Source organism: Amblyomma mixtum, chromosome 5 (genome assembly GCF_055824585.1).
Source record: "Amblyomma mixtum isolate Tamu chromosome 5, ASM5582458v1, whole genome shotgun sequence".
Lineage (NCBI taxonomy): Eukaryota > Metazoa > Arthropoda > Arachnida > Ixodida > Ixodidae > Amblyomma > Amblyomma mixtum.
Window position 1 is genome coordinate 56,993,643 of NC_143016.1, and position 16,834 is coordinate 57,010,476.

The window sequence follows — 16,834 nt, forward strand, 5'->3', positions numbered from 1 at the left end:
GTTCCATGAGTTACCGCTAGAGCAGTAGCGTGTAATATCTCGTGAGCAACCGGCTGAGATCCTCGGTAGTACTTTTTTTTTTTTTCGCACAAGCGATTCACAGTTCATTCAAGTCTCAATCAGTCTTCTTTTTTGTTGTAGTTACGAAAGGGAAGACGCGTTGTCGCTTTTCTCAAGCAGTTTCCGTTTCTTCCATCGATGCGAATTACGTAACGACTGCTTGAGACCAGGGAAACACATGAAAACGCGTTTCTGGAGAAAAAAATTCATTAAAACATATGCAAAATGCACTCAAAACGACTCAGCGATGCTGAGCTTCAAGTCCTATCAGCAAATGTCCAAAGCAGAAATCTTTTAGTGTCCCTTAGAGTTTACTGACCCATGGCCCAAACGATTGGACAGTTATGTGGTGTACAGAGGTTACGGGACGTGCAGTGGGGCTCTAATAATTTGTGACGAAGAGGTGGAGGCGCCTCCCCACCTTTGGTTGTCATACTAACCTGAACCAAAAAACAGGGAAAACTAGCAGCGCCCGACGCTGCCATGTGATCTGTGACCATTGCAGTCAACCTTTTTTGTAGCGTGAGCTACATTGGCCAGTCTCGCCGTTTCGCGTGCTCCCTCCATCGACCATGCTGCGCATGCGCGAGTGACGTCACTGCGTACAGCTGCGCGCCTCGCCGCGCGCGTTCGCCGGCGCAGAGCCACGTGACGTCACTGCTCACACTACGTATATCCTGGTATAGCAGAGCTAAGCCACAGGCAACTTTTTTTTGTAACTTGCCTGCAGCATCCGCGACAGATGATCTACCATATTTAACAAGCTCTGATGACTGATTTTCTGCAGAACAAACTTTATAAGCCAAGCATGAAAGCTGCAAATTTTCGCAGCAGGTTAATCACGCTCCACAGCACGTCACAGATGCTGGACTATTTGAGAAGTGGCACAGGAAAAGGTGGTCTCATAAATTCTGGTTGTACAGAACTTTCAGTACAGTGCATGCAAGGGCCATTATCTGAAGTGCCCACTACGTGGAATTATAACCGGGCCTGCAGGAGAGCAAGAGAAGCCTTTCGCCGTTCATCGAACTCAATCCCCAACGTACATGTCTAGGCATGGCTTAGAGTGGACGCGTTTCCTTGCTTCAAGAAAAGGGAAAACGCCGCCACCCCCGCCTTGAAACATGCCAGATATGTAAAGTTCCCACGGCCATTAAAACTTTTGCACTACAATCAGTTATGCAATGCCAGAGATTTTTCAGCCGAGATGCCACAACCGAAAAGACTGGCCGCCCCTCGTCACGTAGCCGTCACTTCCGCATTCGAGACTTCATGCAATTGTAGCGGACTGAAGCGGACACAGGCAGGAAGCTGTGGTGCATGTACCAATGCATGTATTGTGTTTCCCTAGTCCACCTTGGCCGAATCTGCAGTAGTAAGTCGCAAAAAAAGCATCATAATGGGTAAAGTTTATAAACAATTTAGTTTAGTTTAGTTTATGGGGTTTAACGTCCCAAAGCGACTAAGGCTATGAGAGACGCCGTAGTGGAGGGCTCCGGAAATTTCGACCACCTGGGGTTCTTTAACGTGCACTGACATCGCACAGTACACGGGCCTCTAGAATTTCTCCTCCAAAGAAATTCCAGCCGCCGCGGCCGGGATCGAACCCGCGTCCTTCGGGTCAGCAGCCGAGCACCATAACCGCTTAGCCACCCCGGCGGCGTTTATAAACAATTTGGCAAAAGCATCTTTGATAAAGGCTGCCCGCAAGAGTGGTGCCTGCATCAAACAAAATGTATTGAACGGAGAGCTAGCAGCTTCAGCCCAGCCGAGCTAGACTGCAGGCATTGGCTTGACGTGAAACTTTCCCATATGAAAACTCATACCACAGCAGGCATCCACTAAATGCAGCAGGCACAGGTCACCACCAGTGGCACTTGACCCTTTCATGGCTGTGATGATGGTTGTCATGCATTATACAATACACAGTGGCACTACCAGGGCCCTCAGATAGCTTTAGTGGCCATGAAACTTACCACGATGTTTTATTGGGAACAGAACCAGCCAGTATGAAAGGCAACAGTGTCATTGAGAGGGAAGGAAGCTGCCACTCTGCCTAAACCTCTCTTTGCACATGGAGAGTGATTGGTGATTCACAGGTGTAAGAAAAAAAAAGCATTAATTTAATAAAGTTACATTCAAAGCAGAATGAATCAGTCAATAACGCTTAACTTACCTGTCGAATAGAAAGTTGCAATTAGCATAAGCGCTGCATTCTCCTAAAGATTTTGCACATTCTACAGGACAAAGAAAAATTGACGACCTTTTGGGCTATGTGTGCATTGCTTTGTGCTGATCTCTTTTTAAATAGAAGACTGTGTCCTCCAATAGATGTGACATTGCAGAGCGGTCAGTTTCATGAACTGTAGAGAACTACAAAAAAATTCTGGTACCACTTTTGACCCAGAAAAATATCTCTCAAAACACTACTGTCCTAAATTAAATGTACGTTTATTGATTCCGCAGCTTGCAGGTCATCACACATGTGCAAACATGCCGCAAGGCGGACACGTTAACAAAGCTCTTTCTTGACCACAGGCATATATCGCTGCGTGAGAATGAACAGGCAGCACATGCTCTCTTGCCTTCTCCCTAAACATTTACACACTACAGACGAGAGCATTCAAAAGGAATATGGACCCTTTCACGAGTGGTCCGCTCACTTGGCTTAATAAATAAAGTCACGCACATAGGAATACAACATCTGCACACTGAGAACCTTCTCCCAAGTGCCACAGAAGCAACTTGTCCAATGCGGTACAAGACGATGTAGCGCAACAGCAGACTCTGCACAAAACTCTGCGCGTTTGTCTCCAACGCAATCGTGTGTCAGCCCTAACACATTGAAAACACATTATACAACACTGGACAAGCTAACTGCACGCACAGACACATGCAACGTTCCCAGTGCAAGGCTTTCAGTAAATGTGTGGCAATTCAAAGCGCGAGTTTGTAGCCATACAAAGCCAAGTGGAGTAGTTTATGGCATGTAAAGATACAGTACTCCTCGTAGTTATTCACGTGATCCTGCAAAAAAGAAACAAACGGAAAAACTAATTATGCGGCCTACGAGTTATGTGCAGCCACCTTGCACTAGGAGAATGTGTCTGCTGTGCAAGGATCCATTGCCCAAACACGAAAACAAGGTATGTGACATCAAAAAGAACACGAAAGCACTCAATAAGAAGGAACAGTGGTCAGTGACTTATGCATAAGCTGTTCATTATTTCTTTCTCTTCTTCCTTTTGGAGAGTAGGAGTAAGATAAGTGCTTTTACTACATCGTCCATGCAGTGGTACACACTTATCTCTGACTGGACATACAGCACAAACTGTCCCCAACAAGTGGGACTGAGTACAGTAGGTATTAAACGTGTACAAACGACGTGGCACACAGCAGTGCGAGCAGCAGAGCTGTGCTTCACAATGGCACTAAGAAGTGTAGAGAGTACACACAAAAGCATGTCATCAGTACAGGAAGGGTTAAACAGGCTTCATACAAACAGACGAGTGCTCCAAAAAGCCTTTGCGCCGCAGTTTGCTGCTCTCTGTACACTTGTTAAACAGGCACAGACACATGTGCCGCAGTGAAAAGTCAGGAGGGCTGATGCTTGTGAGCACCCTCTATATAGCCGCTTTCTATTTTTCGACAAAGCTCTGCCCAGCACAGGAGCAAAGACGCAAACTGGATACAATACTTTGCTCCTTTTATGCTATGTTTTGACTTGTTCTTAGTGCTTACTTGGGATGCAAATGGCACACCAACTCGTCCAAGCAACAGTTCTAATGCATTACAAGTTGCCTCTAGCTGCATTTTTCATTTTGCTTTCATAAAAAGTCCACTTGCGATGGAGAAGTTTTCCTTTTGAGTACACTATGTTACCTGCACGCTTCCTTCTCTGTAGCACTTCGACTGAGCACTTGTGCAAGTGCCAATACATACGTGAGGCCCGAGCAAGAAGCCCGCCTTGCTACTTAGCATTACATTAGATCTTTGCACCCACTGCTGACAAATGCATCAGCAGAAGGGCTATTTGCAGTGAAAAGTACAAAAATTCATAGTACACCAAGTTACAAAGTAAACGCTGGTCGCACTGAACGCAAGAAATATTTCTACGCTTGCTTGAAGTTCAGCATCTAGGTGGACAGTGTGTACCTAAGCCAGATACAAGGATGAGACCGACATTTAGAAAAGCAGGTAAAAGCTTAAACAGCATCAAAACACAGATGCAGATGTGGCCACTTCAGAAACCAAATTACTCAGTTACCAAGTTGCTGCACAGGTTCACTTGATCTCCAGTCTCACACGTTGCTTAGCAATATCCTGCACTCCAAAAATCACTGCTGAGGTGTGAGCACTGTGTTCCACTTTCGAAAGCTGCTTGCAGTATGAAGCCTCACTTTCATGTGACCTAAGCTAGGGCCCGCAGCTATACAATAAGAGGAACACTAGGCTCTAAGATGAAGGGCACATAATTATGCACATGTTAGCTCTATGGCACACTACAAAACTACGAAAGAAGGAACTGAATGAGCTAAAACATGCGGGACAATTCCAAAGCAACACGCGCATCATGTAGAAGGACTGCCCAGCCTTGTTTTTAGTCCTTCGGACTTGCAGCATTGCAGTCAGTAAATACGGAATGCATGACATCTAGCTCGGAAAAAACCTGGAGAGAGTTTAACAAGTCTAGCAGCATGCTGTGCATAATATGATACTACAAGATGTATGAAGCAGAAGCAACAACACATGATACACAGAGCTCATATTGTCAGCCATGTCAAGTTTACACTTCTATCCATCGCCATCAACCCTGGAACAAAACAGAAAGCACTTCTAAAATCGAACCAAGAGTGAAAATAAGCTAAACCTTGCCACACTGCCACCCGTGCTTCTCCACATCGCAATCTGGTGAATGTCGAAGATCCTTAATGGTTTGTTTGCTATGAACCCTCAACTTTCCACAGTCAACCAGGAGAAACCATTCTACCTATATCAAGCAAAGACAGCTCAAGCACAACAGCTCTCAAACTGTGGCTTTTCACGATGAAGTCAAAAGTAGAACAATTTTAAAAGAATTTCCATCACTTTGTACAAAAGAAGCATGAACAAGTCAGTCAAGCTGCATGACGTTATAAGAACAATATGAAAGTCCCAAACATGGTGTTTCACAACAATGCAACCTGTGCTGTGTTATCAAAACAAGGTACACAAGATTTGATAGAATGATGCAAGCAATAGATCCAAACAAAGCCATCATTTCCCCAAATGTACGCTTGGTTCAGCTGCATCGCTAATGGGACGCAGCATACTGTGGACACACGAAAGATAAGAAATGCCCAGTCAAAGTGCCATTAAATTTGGCATTTTCACTTTTACATCAGTTAACGATAACAGCCTGCAGTTTAACGACAGGAAGCACAAAGTGCTTCTAAGTCGACACAACTTACCATAACCAGGAAACCCAGTGGTTCAGGCTAAAAACAAGGAACACATGTTGTGGCTCAAGTGACTGACACCAGCAGCTTAACCCAAAAAGCTTATTAATAAACGCAAGCAGCATTTGAACATTGTGACGCAGTACGGTTAGCAATACATTACTTCACAATAACTCCAAATCTATTTACAAGAGACGAAAGGGGGGGGGGGGGCCTCAGGAAAACAAGTTCAGCGTCGCATGTTCCCAGTTCTAGCCAAGGGAGTCACTGACAGGCAGTGAATAAATATGGCACATCTCCCTGTCCAGTGAACAAGATAGAGTGTGCTGGTACTGCCACGAGTAAGCATTTCACCTTGTCCCATCCCAGCGAGTATAATGCTTCCAATGACTAAGAACCCATTAAAAGTGAATAAAAAAAACATGTTCACACAAAAACAAGGGAAAAGCAAGTAAATGCAAATACATACTACCCTGGCAACACATGGAGAGCAATGTACAAGCTTGTCTGACTAAGACTAAAAAATCGTTTCTTTGGACCTCCAAAGCTTTTGACATAAACCTAAGAGACATGAGTAAGGGCTGTCATCTATTTGTAATGCCTGAATGCCTACTGCTGCTCAAAAAAAGCAAGACATGGCACAAAAGGATATACCACAGTTAAACACTCGCTCGGTGCTGGGTTTGCAGCAGAGATATACAGACAGCTAGCAAAGTGATTTTGTCTCTCAGTGCTGCTCATTTCTGAGCCGACAAACACAATCTGGTCACGTAGGACTCGTAGATGCTCTAGTTTTTCAAGCTAGTGATCAGTTCTTTTCAAGGAAGTCAATGCAGTTGCCTTTTGTCAAAATTAAAGGAATTGGAAGCACAGGGAACGCAACTAGTACCAGCAGAAAACTTCACATTTCCAATTAGTTTTCAGTTGGTCCCAATTGCATTTCCGACACTTCCAATCAATTCTTCTGACAGGGACAAAAAAAAAAAGGCAGCCCACGAAAATCCCCTCTCATACAGACATCGTTATAAGAAAAACAAGGCTCACCGAGTAAAAGCCCCCCCCAAAAAATTGCACAGCATATTATGCAAGTATGTTCCCTTCAGCTTTGTAGAACTGTTTCACAGTCCCAGATGCTTCTCCTCACTTGGAGGGGATTGTCTTTGCTGGCTGAGGCAGTGATACTGAAGAGCCGTCATGGGATGCAGTCATGTTCTTGGCTCCCCTGAGCACAAAAACAAAAGTCGAAATAATCAACCTCAAACTCAGAGTAAGGTTCTCCAAGATTTTTATTTAGCAACCATAAGCAAGAATTATCAGATTAGCTTACTTCGATTTCTTTAAATAAAATGGTTCAGCTTTTCTTCCAGTACACAGACTTGCAGCAAGTTTTTACAGCTACAAACCTCTTTATATTACTTTCTATATAAGCTTTCAGCATGTACTAAGGACTGAGAATCTACATTCTTGCTGGCACAGAAGCACGGGAAATGATTCAAGCAAATCTATTTACGGATGACAGTATTTATTTATGGCTATGTGCCACAACTGTGATTGCATCAAAATTCTACTCCACTAGGCCTAGCATGTCAGCAGTATTGGTCAAATGTTTAGGGGAATCCCCCAAGGTGGAATAGATTTGTAATAAGGGAGTAATTACTCATTGGCATCCACCCGAGCGCAGCCATACGGCCAACCAACCAGTTGACCAACACAGTTCCCACTTCGAGTTATTGATCAATTCGCTCTCGCCCTACCATAAGCTTGCCGTCCCGGTTAGCTCAATTGGTAGAGCGACTGCTCCGGTGAAGCGGTGGTCCTGGGTTCGAACCCCGGACCAGGACGAATTTTTCTTTAACTACGAAGTTTCTGAGAAAGATGTATAGCTTTCCTTTGTAGCCGTATGGCTGCGCTCGGGTGGATGCCAATGAGTAATTACTCCCTTATTATGTCAGCAGTATGCGTGCCTCCTCAGGTGGGTCCTTTGGTATCTACATGAGTTGGTAGTACTTCAGAAAGTAAGAAATGGATGCATTCTCTGGAGCTAGTGCATTTTTCATTAGAGCACGCTCCACACTGCATGAAACCTGTGCAATGGTACTATTTATGAAGATGATTCAAGGCCAGTTGAAGTGCACGATAAAAATTCAACTAGTAATGTGGCGGAAAATAGCGTCCACCTAAAAGGATAAGCCTGCATAAGCTCTTCCACAAAATCCAGAAGATTGAGATGGAGAATCGATTGATATTTTAATGTGGTGAATAAATTTATCGCTATCTATATGGCTCTGCATAAAGTTAGTATGAGCTCACATTGAAAGCACAGATATGAAAATAAGTGCATATGTTTTTCAGAGTTGTTAATCACAAGAGACAGCCCTTGGATAACTAAACCTGTTTAATAACTTGTTAATTATTTGTAACTAATTATCTACATTACCATGAATAAAAAAACATGCTCGGCTATTGACTGACTCGGCAATAAAGGTCAACTGCAATGCAAATCTTCGCGCTGTAAAGAGACATTTTTCTAGTACTATGTCAACAGTCATAAAAACAAGAGATAGTATTCGTAAAATCACTCGTAAAAATCATTTTTTTTTCCAAATGAAACTCAAGAGAGGGCCCCAATTAAAATTATTTAAAAATGGTCCACTTCGCCCGCAGCGGTGGTTGTTTTCACCGAGGAGACACGGCGCTGCTAGTATTGCTTTTGTGAAAACCCTCTTTTTCAGCTAGAGTAGAGACCGGTGATGCAGACCTTCGATTCATTTTGACCAAACCAGGCAAACCAGCAGGCAAATGCAGCTTGGCAGTCCTACTGTGGTACTGTGGTTTCTGGATACGACTGCTGCATAATGTGGCAATGATAATGCACTAAAATGAAGAATGCCATCGCCTGCCATAATTTGACTGTGCACTGCCCGGTTCTTGATACATAACATGCAATGCGAAAGCGAATAAATATGCTTGCTTACAGGTATCTTGTCATGTCCTCGATGTCAACTAGCATGGAGTCCTGCTCCATGTGAAGGTCATCCCTCTCCAGCAAAAACTTGACCAGATCTTCATTATGGCCTGAAAATGAGAGAAACATATGCCACTGATAAGATGTTTCAAGAAATACACAGAAAAAAAAGAGAAGCATTATAAACAGCTATTAAACAGCCTTCACTCTAATTTTGCACACAAAATGAAGTTTAACTTCTAGCTCTCTGCTTTTACACTTTTATTTACTTTTTCTGTGTGATATGGCAAGCAGGCATGTCGTATTTACATGCTACTAAAGAGCCACTGCTTCTGCACATGGGAGGAAGTTGAAGAAACTAAAGTGGGAGCCCAACAGAACGCGTCAAGCACCTCACTGGCACGGCAGCAGCCACCATGCTACGCTCCGGAACTTGCTATACTGCCTTCGTTTATGGCCGGGCTCACTTTCATATAAATGTGGCCACTCTGCTTCCCTTATCACTGTGCGTCACACTACAACTGCACTTACGTATGCTGCACTGAAAGCAGTAGAAAGGTGCTAAGAACTAAGACATGATGCCAAACTGAGTCAAACATTTTTCCTATGCAGTCTTCAGGGAAAGAAAAGTTTACTCCTGTACAACTTCAGCAAAATGGTCACCAATAAATAAATAACTACTGTATTTACTTGCATAATGACTGCATTTTTTTCCCCATAAAAAAATTTGAAAATTTGGCGGGTCCATTCATTTTGCGGGGTAAAATACTCAGAAAAACTGTATTTTTTAGAGCTACTGGGAGGAGGTGCATCCATTATGCAAGCATATACAGTAAATAAAGGAAATAAAATGGCTCAATCTCTCTTTCGAAGAGTCTCAGTCCACGAATGAATTTGCCTTGCTCTATGGGTCCAGCTAAGAACCCCCATCTGGCCATAGATCTTGTTTTACTAATTCAATGCAACATATCCATTGCATATACTCGGACATGAAAAATAGAGTAAAGCTGTCTATTAACTTCTGAAGCAGGGATATGCCAGTCCCCAAACCATTAATGCTACCCGCCACGGTGGCTCAGTGGTTACGGCGCTCAGCTGCTGACCCGAAAGACGTGGGCTCGATCCCGGCCGCGGTGGCCGAATTTCGGTGAAGGTGAAATTCTAGAGGCCCGTGTACTGCGCGATGTCAGTGCACGTTAAAGAACCCCAGGTGGTCGAAATTTCCGGAGCCCTCCACTACGGCGTCTCTCATAGCCTCAGTCGCTTTGGGACGTTAAACCCCAATAACCAACCAACCAAACCATTAATGTTACTAAGCAGCCATTGCCAAAAAAAATAAACACCCTCAATCTGTCAGTGCCACTCACAGAATGAGCCAAACAGCATCGCCATTTTATGATGTTAAAATAGTCTTATATTCATGCTTATATAATCTGCATGCAAACAGAAACATAGCGCACTCTTCTCAGCAGTTAGGCAATGTATCTAATTTGTGATGTGTGGAAGCAAATTACAGTCCCTGAAATTATCAACTTGAAATATGACACCAGTGCTCGTTAAGTGAGTTTTTTCCAAACTAAGCGGCCTCTTTTTCAAGTGCCATCTTTTTCAAACTAAGCGCTCTCACTCAGACCTCAAGACACAGACAATGAAACTGCACGTCTTTCATTTAGTACAAATTTTAAAAAGCCTCACTTATGAGAAGGATCTAAGGACTACTCACTCTCAATCTGTGAGTGGAGGTCGTTGACAATCACCTGCAGCTGCGCAACATTCATGTCATTCAGCAACTGTCGGCTCAGCCGGTGGCGACTGTCAGGGAAGGAGATGCCAACCTGAAATACAAAATGCGGAGTGTGTAAGGGCTGAAGTCAGGTCGCTGAAGCTTCTCATACTGGCAACTAAGGAAGCAGTGTTAGCATTGGAAGATGGAAGCAATAAATGAAGATGGGAGGCCCATTTCCCCAAACATCCAGGTTTGTGCTGTTGACCACACTTCGCACTGTAAATTTGCTGTGCTAATGACAAAAACCACTTCCTACATTTCATGCAAAGACAAATCATGTTGGGAAGAATTATAACTGAAGGAAAACAGTTTTGTAAATTTCTGAAAACAGTTCAATGACTGGATTATTACAAGTAGCTGCACTCAGTAGACTCTAAATTCCTTTTGTCATCAGTCTTTTATTGGGGTTGCCATCCCAGCGAGCTGCTCAGCTATACAGTGAACTCTCTTTAAACGGAACCTCAAGGGACCAGGATAATATGTTCCGTTTATCAGGAGTTCCATTTAGAGAGAACAGAGATTTAGCACAGCGTGATCCTCAGCCACGCTGCACCATGAGCACAAATTTTAACGCACAAAAGTAAGTAGTGAACAATTTTTTTTTTAAAGTACTACTGGCATTAATTAAAAAAAAAGAGCTGGTCAATAATTTCATCACTCATTCTGCCTGTAATGTACATATAGTATTAGAAAGGGCTTTAAAAAGAAAGAAAAATAAGCGTGCCCTGCCCACACCACCTTTAATGTACAGTGGGAATGGCCATTTGTTCATCAGTGAAGAACGATTTTATAGTTGTTTGCTTTAGCTCACGCAACTGTTTTTTTTCGCTGCGCAGGAACAGTTCTGAACCTTCCCCTCGTTCAAAGCAGTTCTTCAGCAATTGGACTGCTGATTCTGCCTCTGCAAGGGTAAAAGCAGGTTCAGAGTCAATGGCCTCTTTTTTGGGTTTACCATCCTTTTCTTCATCTTCACTTTCCTCAAGGAGTTATTGAAATTGCACTGTATTGTCCTGATTGTGACCTTTTGTATTCAAAACACACTAGAGTGTCAAAATATATAACAGGGCAGACTCCACAAGGCAAACATAGCTCTTAGCCTTTTACAACAGTGAAGAGAAAAGAAAACGCAGCCTGCAGGTCTGTTCCGTTGCATATAAGATGGCTCACAAAATCTGTTCAACCTACAGCCTCCATTATAAAGATGCTATAAAAGGTTGTCACAAATAGCCCAACCATCTAAAACCACAAAGTTCCTCCTCTACAGATCATTGGTTTGACTCCACTTTTCTAACTCTCTTCGGTGCAGCGCTCACTGAGCTGCACACAAAAAGATTACCATGTTTCACAGCAAAGCACACTTCAATTTAGCTCCTGATAATCAACATAAAGTGACCGTTAAGGATTGTGTTCTTGAGTCAGCACTCACAATGTCAGCAATGGGCGACTTCTTCTTCTGCTGTCGCTCCACTTCCATCTGCATGCGTGCCATCTCCTTGGCCTGCGCCAGCGCTGCCCTCGCTTCAGCCTGGAGCCGTGCCTGGCGGGTGGCAAAGTCCTCGCCGTTCCACCGCTCCGACGAGGACTCCTTCTTGGCCTCGCCGCCATCGGCCTTTTTCTGGCGCCAGCTCTTGCGCCGGTTGAAGAAGAACGACGGCCGCTTGGGGGCCGCTTCCTCTTGCGAGGCTCGCCTGGTAGCGGGACTCGCATTCTGGCTTGGCTTCGTGCTGGTCTGCAATGATCAAAAGTACCCAAATGCTGGAACACCACAAGGCAGCTAAGTATTACACACTGCAACACAATCAGAAACCTCCTAACAAGTCCTGTCTTACGAGTACAGGTCTCCTGGGCTCTTGCAGAACCTGCGGTACTGAAAAAAGTTCCAGAAAAAAAGATTTCATGCCCCAAGCACGTTGCTTGGCTTCTATCTTTCAGTCTTCAAGGCACATAGTAAAGCGAAAAACAGGAATATTTGCATTTGCCAAGTGAAAACAGACAACATCGCAATGGATTTGAAACACCCCACTTAGTTGCAAAGAAAAAAAACAATAGCAAATTGCACAATTAATTATTTGAATTAATTTGCAAAGCCCAAAACAGAAAAAGAACAGAGCTTTCAAAAACCTGCACACATTTGTTAAAGTTCCAAGGCTTTTAACAAAACTTCTGTTTGGGCTAGATGGTGCATAGCTTATATTGAAATGAATTTAAGCTCACAAGAACACGCACACAAGAGGAGGAAACACACAGGACAGGCGCTTGTAATATCACTGATCATGTTATAAAAAAGCATACGGGAAAGTCTTATTAAGTGTAGTATTCGTAGTGACAGAGATTGCTTCCCAAGTTCAGCTTGGTCTTTCACCTGTACTTCACAACAATATAACATGCCATAGCGCCAAGCAAGGAGAAACAATTCCGTTAGTGTGACCATGCCTACTTGCAGCTTGTCTCGAACCTCGAGTTACTGTTAGATGCCATGCATGCAGTCTAGAGCACACAGCTCAGGCTACCTAGACAAACCTTTTGCCCTCTGCCTATGATTTCAGTCTAGAACACACAACTCGGAATTATCTAGACAAATGTTTGCCCTCTGCACATGTTTATTCTTGTAGCTAATGAGCTATCTTTTACTATTCAATACTAATCCACCGGCTTACCCAGCAGAATGAGTTTTTCGTTTAGCTAGCATCCACAAGCAAGCGTAACCAAAATGGCAAACAAAGTATTACTACACAAAGCAGCATGCTGTGATAATGAAGTTACCAGTGGTCTCGCTTACTTCTGCATTCAGTGAAGAAACGAAAATTCTTAAGTAGAGTGATAAGATACAATTGCTTCTTTGCAAGTGATTCCTTGGGTGTGGTCTGAGAATTATAATTCCAGCGTCCATTAAATTCTATCAGAGCACTACTCACCTGCAGCAGGGAGATGTCAGAGCCTGCATTGAGAAGTCCATTTGGGAGCCCGACAGAAGAAGTGTTGGCGTTCCCTTGTTGACTGGCAGCCGGTCGGCTGCTGCCGTCATCTTGTGGCTGCGCTGTCGCTCCAGCCAACTCCAAGGAGTCTAGTTCAGCGGCAGTCTCATTCATGAAGCAGATCTGTAGATTCTTGCTTTCTTGCAGCCTGACAGCGAGACTGGGTTTCCGGTTGGCGCGCTCAATTCCAAAGGACTCCTCCACATCTGTGTCCATAGCCAGCTTCTGTCGAATGGCCTCACGGTCATTGCGTCTCTGCATGGAAGAGAGATGACACACACACACAAGTTGTCAGTACGGAACTGTTCCAAGTAACTTCTTATTAACACTACGGTCAGATACAGCATGCAGTCAGATACAGTATGCAGTGAAGCTCTGCCCATATTCATGAAAATTCCCCACTGTTTCCTCCATGACATGGAAACAATCTGTCAAAATTTTTTTTGTTACCTAAACAAAAAAATCCGCAGAGAATGTTTACTACACTCTGCATTCTGTTACATTCTGCAGAAGACAACGAACAGTGGGCAGTGCCACAGGACGGAGCAGATGGAGGTTGATGAAGACGACACTCCGCAGCAGAATGCACAGCACGAGATGCGGTGATAGCCTAGTGGTCTCGCACAGCGGCCTTTCAAAACTGATCGGTTCGCACTGCGGTGGGTTCGACTTCCAGACGTGGATACTGATGCGATCTTTTTTTGCTAGGCTCTGAACCTCGGGACACACATCGGCAAGAGACAATTTTGCTAGGCTCTAAACCTCCCAATTAGTGCGTTTGCAATAAAGGCAAATCATCCGGGGTCACCAACTAAGCACTGTAACTACAGAGACATCATGGCAGCGAAGAATGAGCTAAAAAAATGAAAGTTCAGTATTTATTGCACCAAATTGGTGCTTGTAACTAAATTGCATTTACTCCTACTAGTGAGTATGTTTTAATGAAAGCAGAAATTGTGAAAGACAGTAATTGCTAAGATTAGGCACAAGCGACTAAGTATATATTATAAGGTCCGAATTAGTAGTTCGGAGAATGTAGTGGGTGTAGTACTTCAAACTGATACTCAACCTGCCCATTTCACCAGTCAAACTAATGGAAAGGTAGCTAAAACCTTTTAGTATCACAAAAAAAAAACACTTTTAAAGTGTGATGTTTTAACAGCATCATACGAGTCATTGATAAAATTAGAATCACAGTGGTGGTGAATTAATATATTGCACAGATAAAACAAATTAAGGATCCAGTGTCTTGTGTTATAAACCTTAATGAATATAGCAAAACAACAGATTGCACCTGCAAACCATAGTTCAAGCACTATCCAATTTCGGCATGAAGACATTCCACCTGACCTTCCTGAAAAAAAAAAAAAAACCTAGAAAAACCAAGGGGTATTTGCCTTTTTTTTCAAATGGAACAAACTTGCAACCCAAAGTTTTTGGTTATTGTTTTACCATACCAAGGGCTGCTCAAGGATATTCTGACAAGGGAAAGGAGAGTATTTTTAGGTTGGGCAGGCATTGTTCCTTTTGAAGATAAAATAAAAAGAACAAATGGGGTAACAAGACTGGGATAAATACACTTGTCATAACCAAATGCAAAGACAATGCTTAAAGTGTTTGTGAGCAAGCAAAATCAGGTCCTTCCCAGGGACAGAACGAAACGCCTGGAAAATTTTTGCCGTGGCGTCCGCCATTTCTCACCCCCCCATTGGTGTCATCACTGAAAATTACAGCCACTGATTTTCATCTGACCCATTTAAAAAGTAATGACCCATTTGTTAATGCACCTTCGTTTGCAGCTAAGCGGGGATGCATTAAAAAAAAGGGATACGTATGTGATAACAACAAAAAAAACAGTGTGACTGTCCGGTCGGACCCTCGAAGCTGCACGTCATGCGTACTAATGGCACGCTGGCTTTGCTCCAGGAGTCTGCCAGCACCATGCCATGGCAATCACTACGAGAGCCTCATGGGGATAGCACCGCTTTTGCCACTACACAGCATTTTAGAACATTGTAGTGGAGTATAACAGCACCCGCAGTCCATTGGCAATGGCCAATTGCTGTTTTCTTCAGATGTATTGACCTATGAAGTTCTCTCAATCAAGGGCATTTTTTAAACCTCAATGTTTCAATGAATTCCACTAAATGCAGCACATGAGAATGTAGTGCATGAATCTTTACATGCTGGAATTTGTTTTTTGAGATACTCTGTGAGGAGCATTGAGTACAAGACATAGCAGAAGAATGTGCTTAGATCACCATAAAAATGTGGTGTAAGGTTCTCGGCTTTCTTTCAAAAATGCACACTTCAAATCAGACTTTTTCATCCGTCACACATCTGCACACAGTGACACAATGCCAAATGGCGGAGTGACAAGACAATGCGTTTGACACAAGCTTGACAGCCTGCCCTTTGTCGGGTAAACTTTTGTCTCGGAAAGAGAACAAAACCTTGACAATGACAGAGTACATTGGCACCGCCAGCAAACTGCGAACTGAATGCGGTACAACCACCAGCTCTACCAACACGTAACTGTAATTAAGAAGCCTTCACAGGAGTTGTGACAGCGAAACACAAATATGTAGACAATTATACAATCAGCAAGTAAGAAAAAAAAACAGATAAAACACATCTAGTTCATGGTGTAATTGTAATGTGCTCCATGGTGAACGCACAAGCATTACGTGCTAATTCAAAATACAGCTCGAAGTTTTTGCTTCAAAAGCGTCGCGCCGCATGCTTTGTAGCAGTTTCCGAAAAATGTACCTTCGAAAAATTAGTAGTAGTAGTAGTAGTAAAACACTTTATTTCATAGCAGAAATCAACTTCTCAAAATGAGCTCCGAACTACGCATGCACAAAGCCTGTAAGGTCGCATTTAGCCATCCGTATCTGTGCAATGCACGACACTGGTTTCTTTGGAAGCTCTTAAGCAGTCCTCCGATGAAGTCACTCTGGTTTAAAAGCTATGATTTTGCGAGGTCGTACATAAAAGTAGCCAAACTCATGAGCCATCATAAAGTAACGTTTTTCTGCAATGCTACTCGCGTACACCACGCCCGCTACTCCCACGAATGTCACGCGGTCTAACGGATTCTACTCTCACAAGTGATGTACGCTCCCCTCCACCCCAAACCACAACAAACAAAAAACAAAAATGCAAGAAAAAGTCGCTAATCCAGCTTTCTTCCCAGCAGATGCCTCGTGAGCAAGAAACGTTTCTGGTTACCTCCACAGAGTCGGCGTCACCAAGGAGCTGCACTATGTTGTCGAAAAAGTTCCATTCGTCTTCGATTCGACCTTTCCCCTCTTCAGCACGCTTGGGTTCCTGCCACTCTTCTTCAGAAGTGTCCTCATCATCGGAATAAGCACTGTTCGAGGGAGGATCCAGCTCGAGATTTCTCGAACTCATGCCACCGTAGTCGTGCTGGCGGATCACGTCGTAACGCATACTGGCTGGCAGGAAAGACCTACCGGCGTCGATTTTGTTCCATACGCCACCAAAAACGCTCTTCATTATGACGCTGTGCACAACGACCAATAGCAAATATGCTAAACTTTCTTGCCAGGCTTAGAAACTTGGAGCGTAACCAAACGCAAGCCACACA

The 16,834-nt window shown here is 43.6% G+C and overlaps 1 protein-coding gene across 3 annotated transcripts in view; it reads right to left on the reverse strand.

Moving 5' to 3' along the window:
- Positions 1-2,492: 2,492 nt before the first annotated feature.
- Positions 2,493-16,834, reverse strand: part of LOC149342258 (uncharacterized) — a 114,566-nt gene continuing 100,224 nt past the window's right edge. For all 3 annotated transcript variants that reach the window (XM_089544580.1, XM_089544582.1, XM_089544581.1), the window contains 5 exons: positions 13,165-13,479; positions 11,676-11,978; positions 10,187-10,298; positions 8,474-8,573; positions 2,493-6,720 (listed from right to left, as the gene is read on the reverse strand). In XM_089544580.1, coding sequence (XP_089400706.1) covers positions 6,639-6,720; positions 8,474-8,573; positions 10,187-10,298; positions 11,676-11,978; positions 13,165-13,479 — 912 coding nt within the window. In that variant the 3' untranslated portion in view covers positions 2,493-6,638. The remainder of the gene's footprint in view (positions 6,721-8,473; positions 8,574-10,186; positions 10,299-11,675; positions 11,979-13,164; positions 13,480-16,834) is intronic.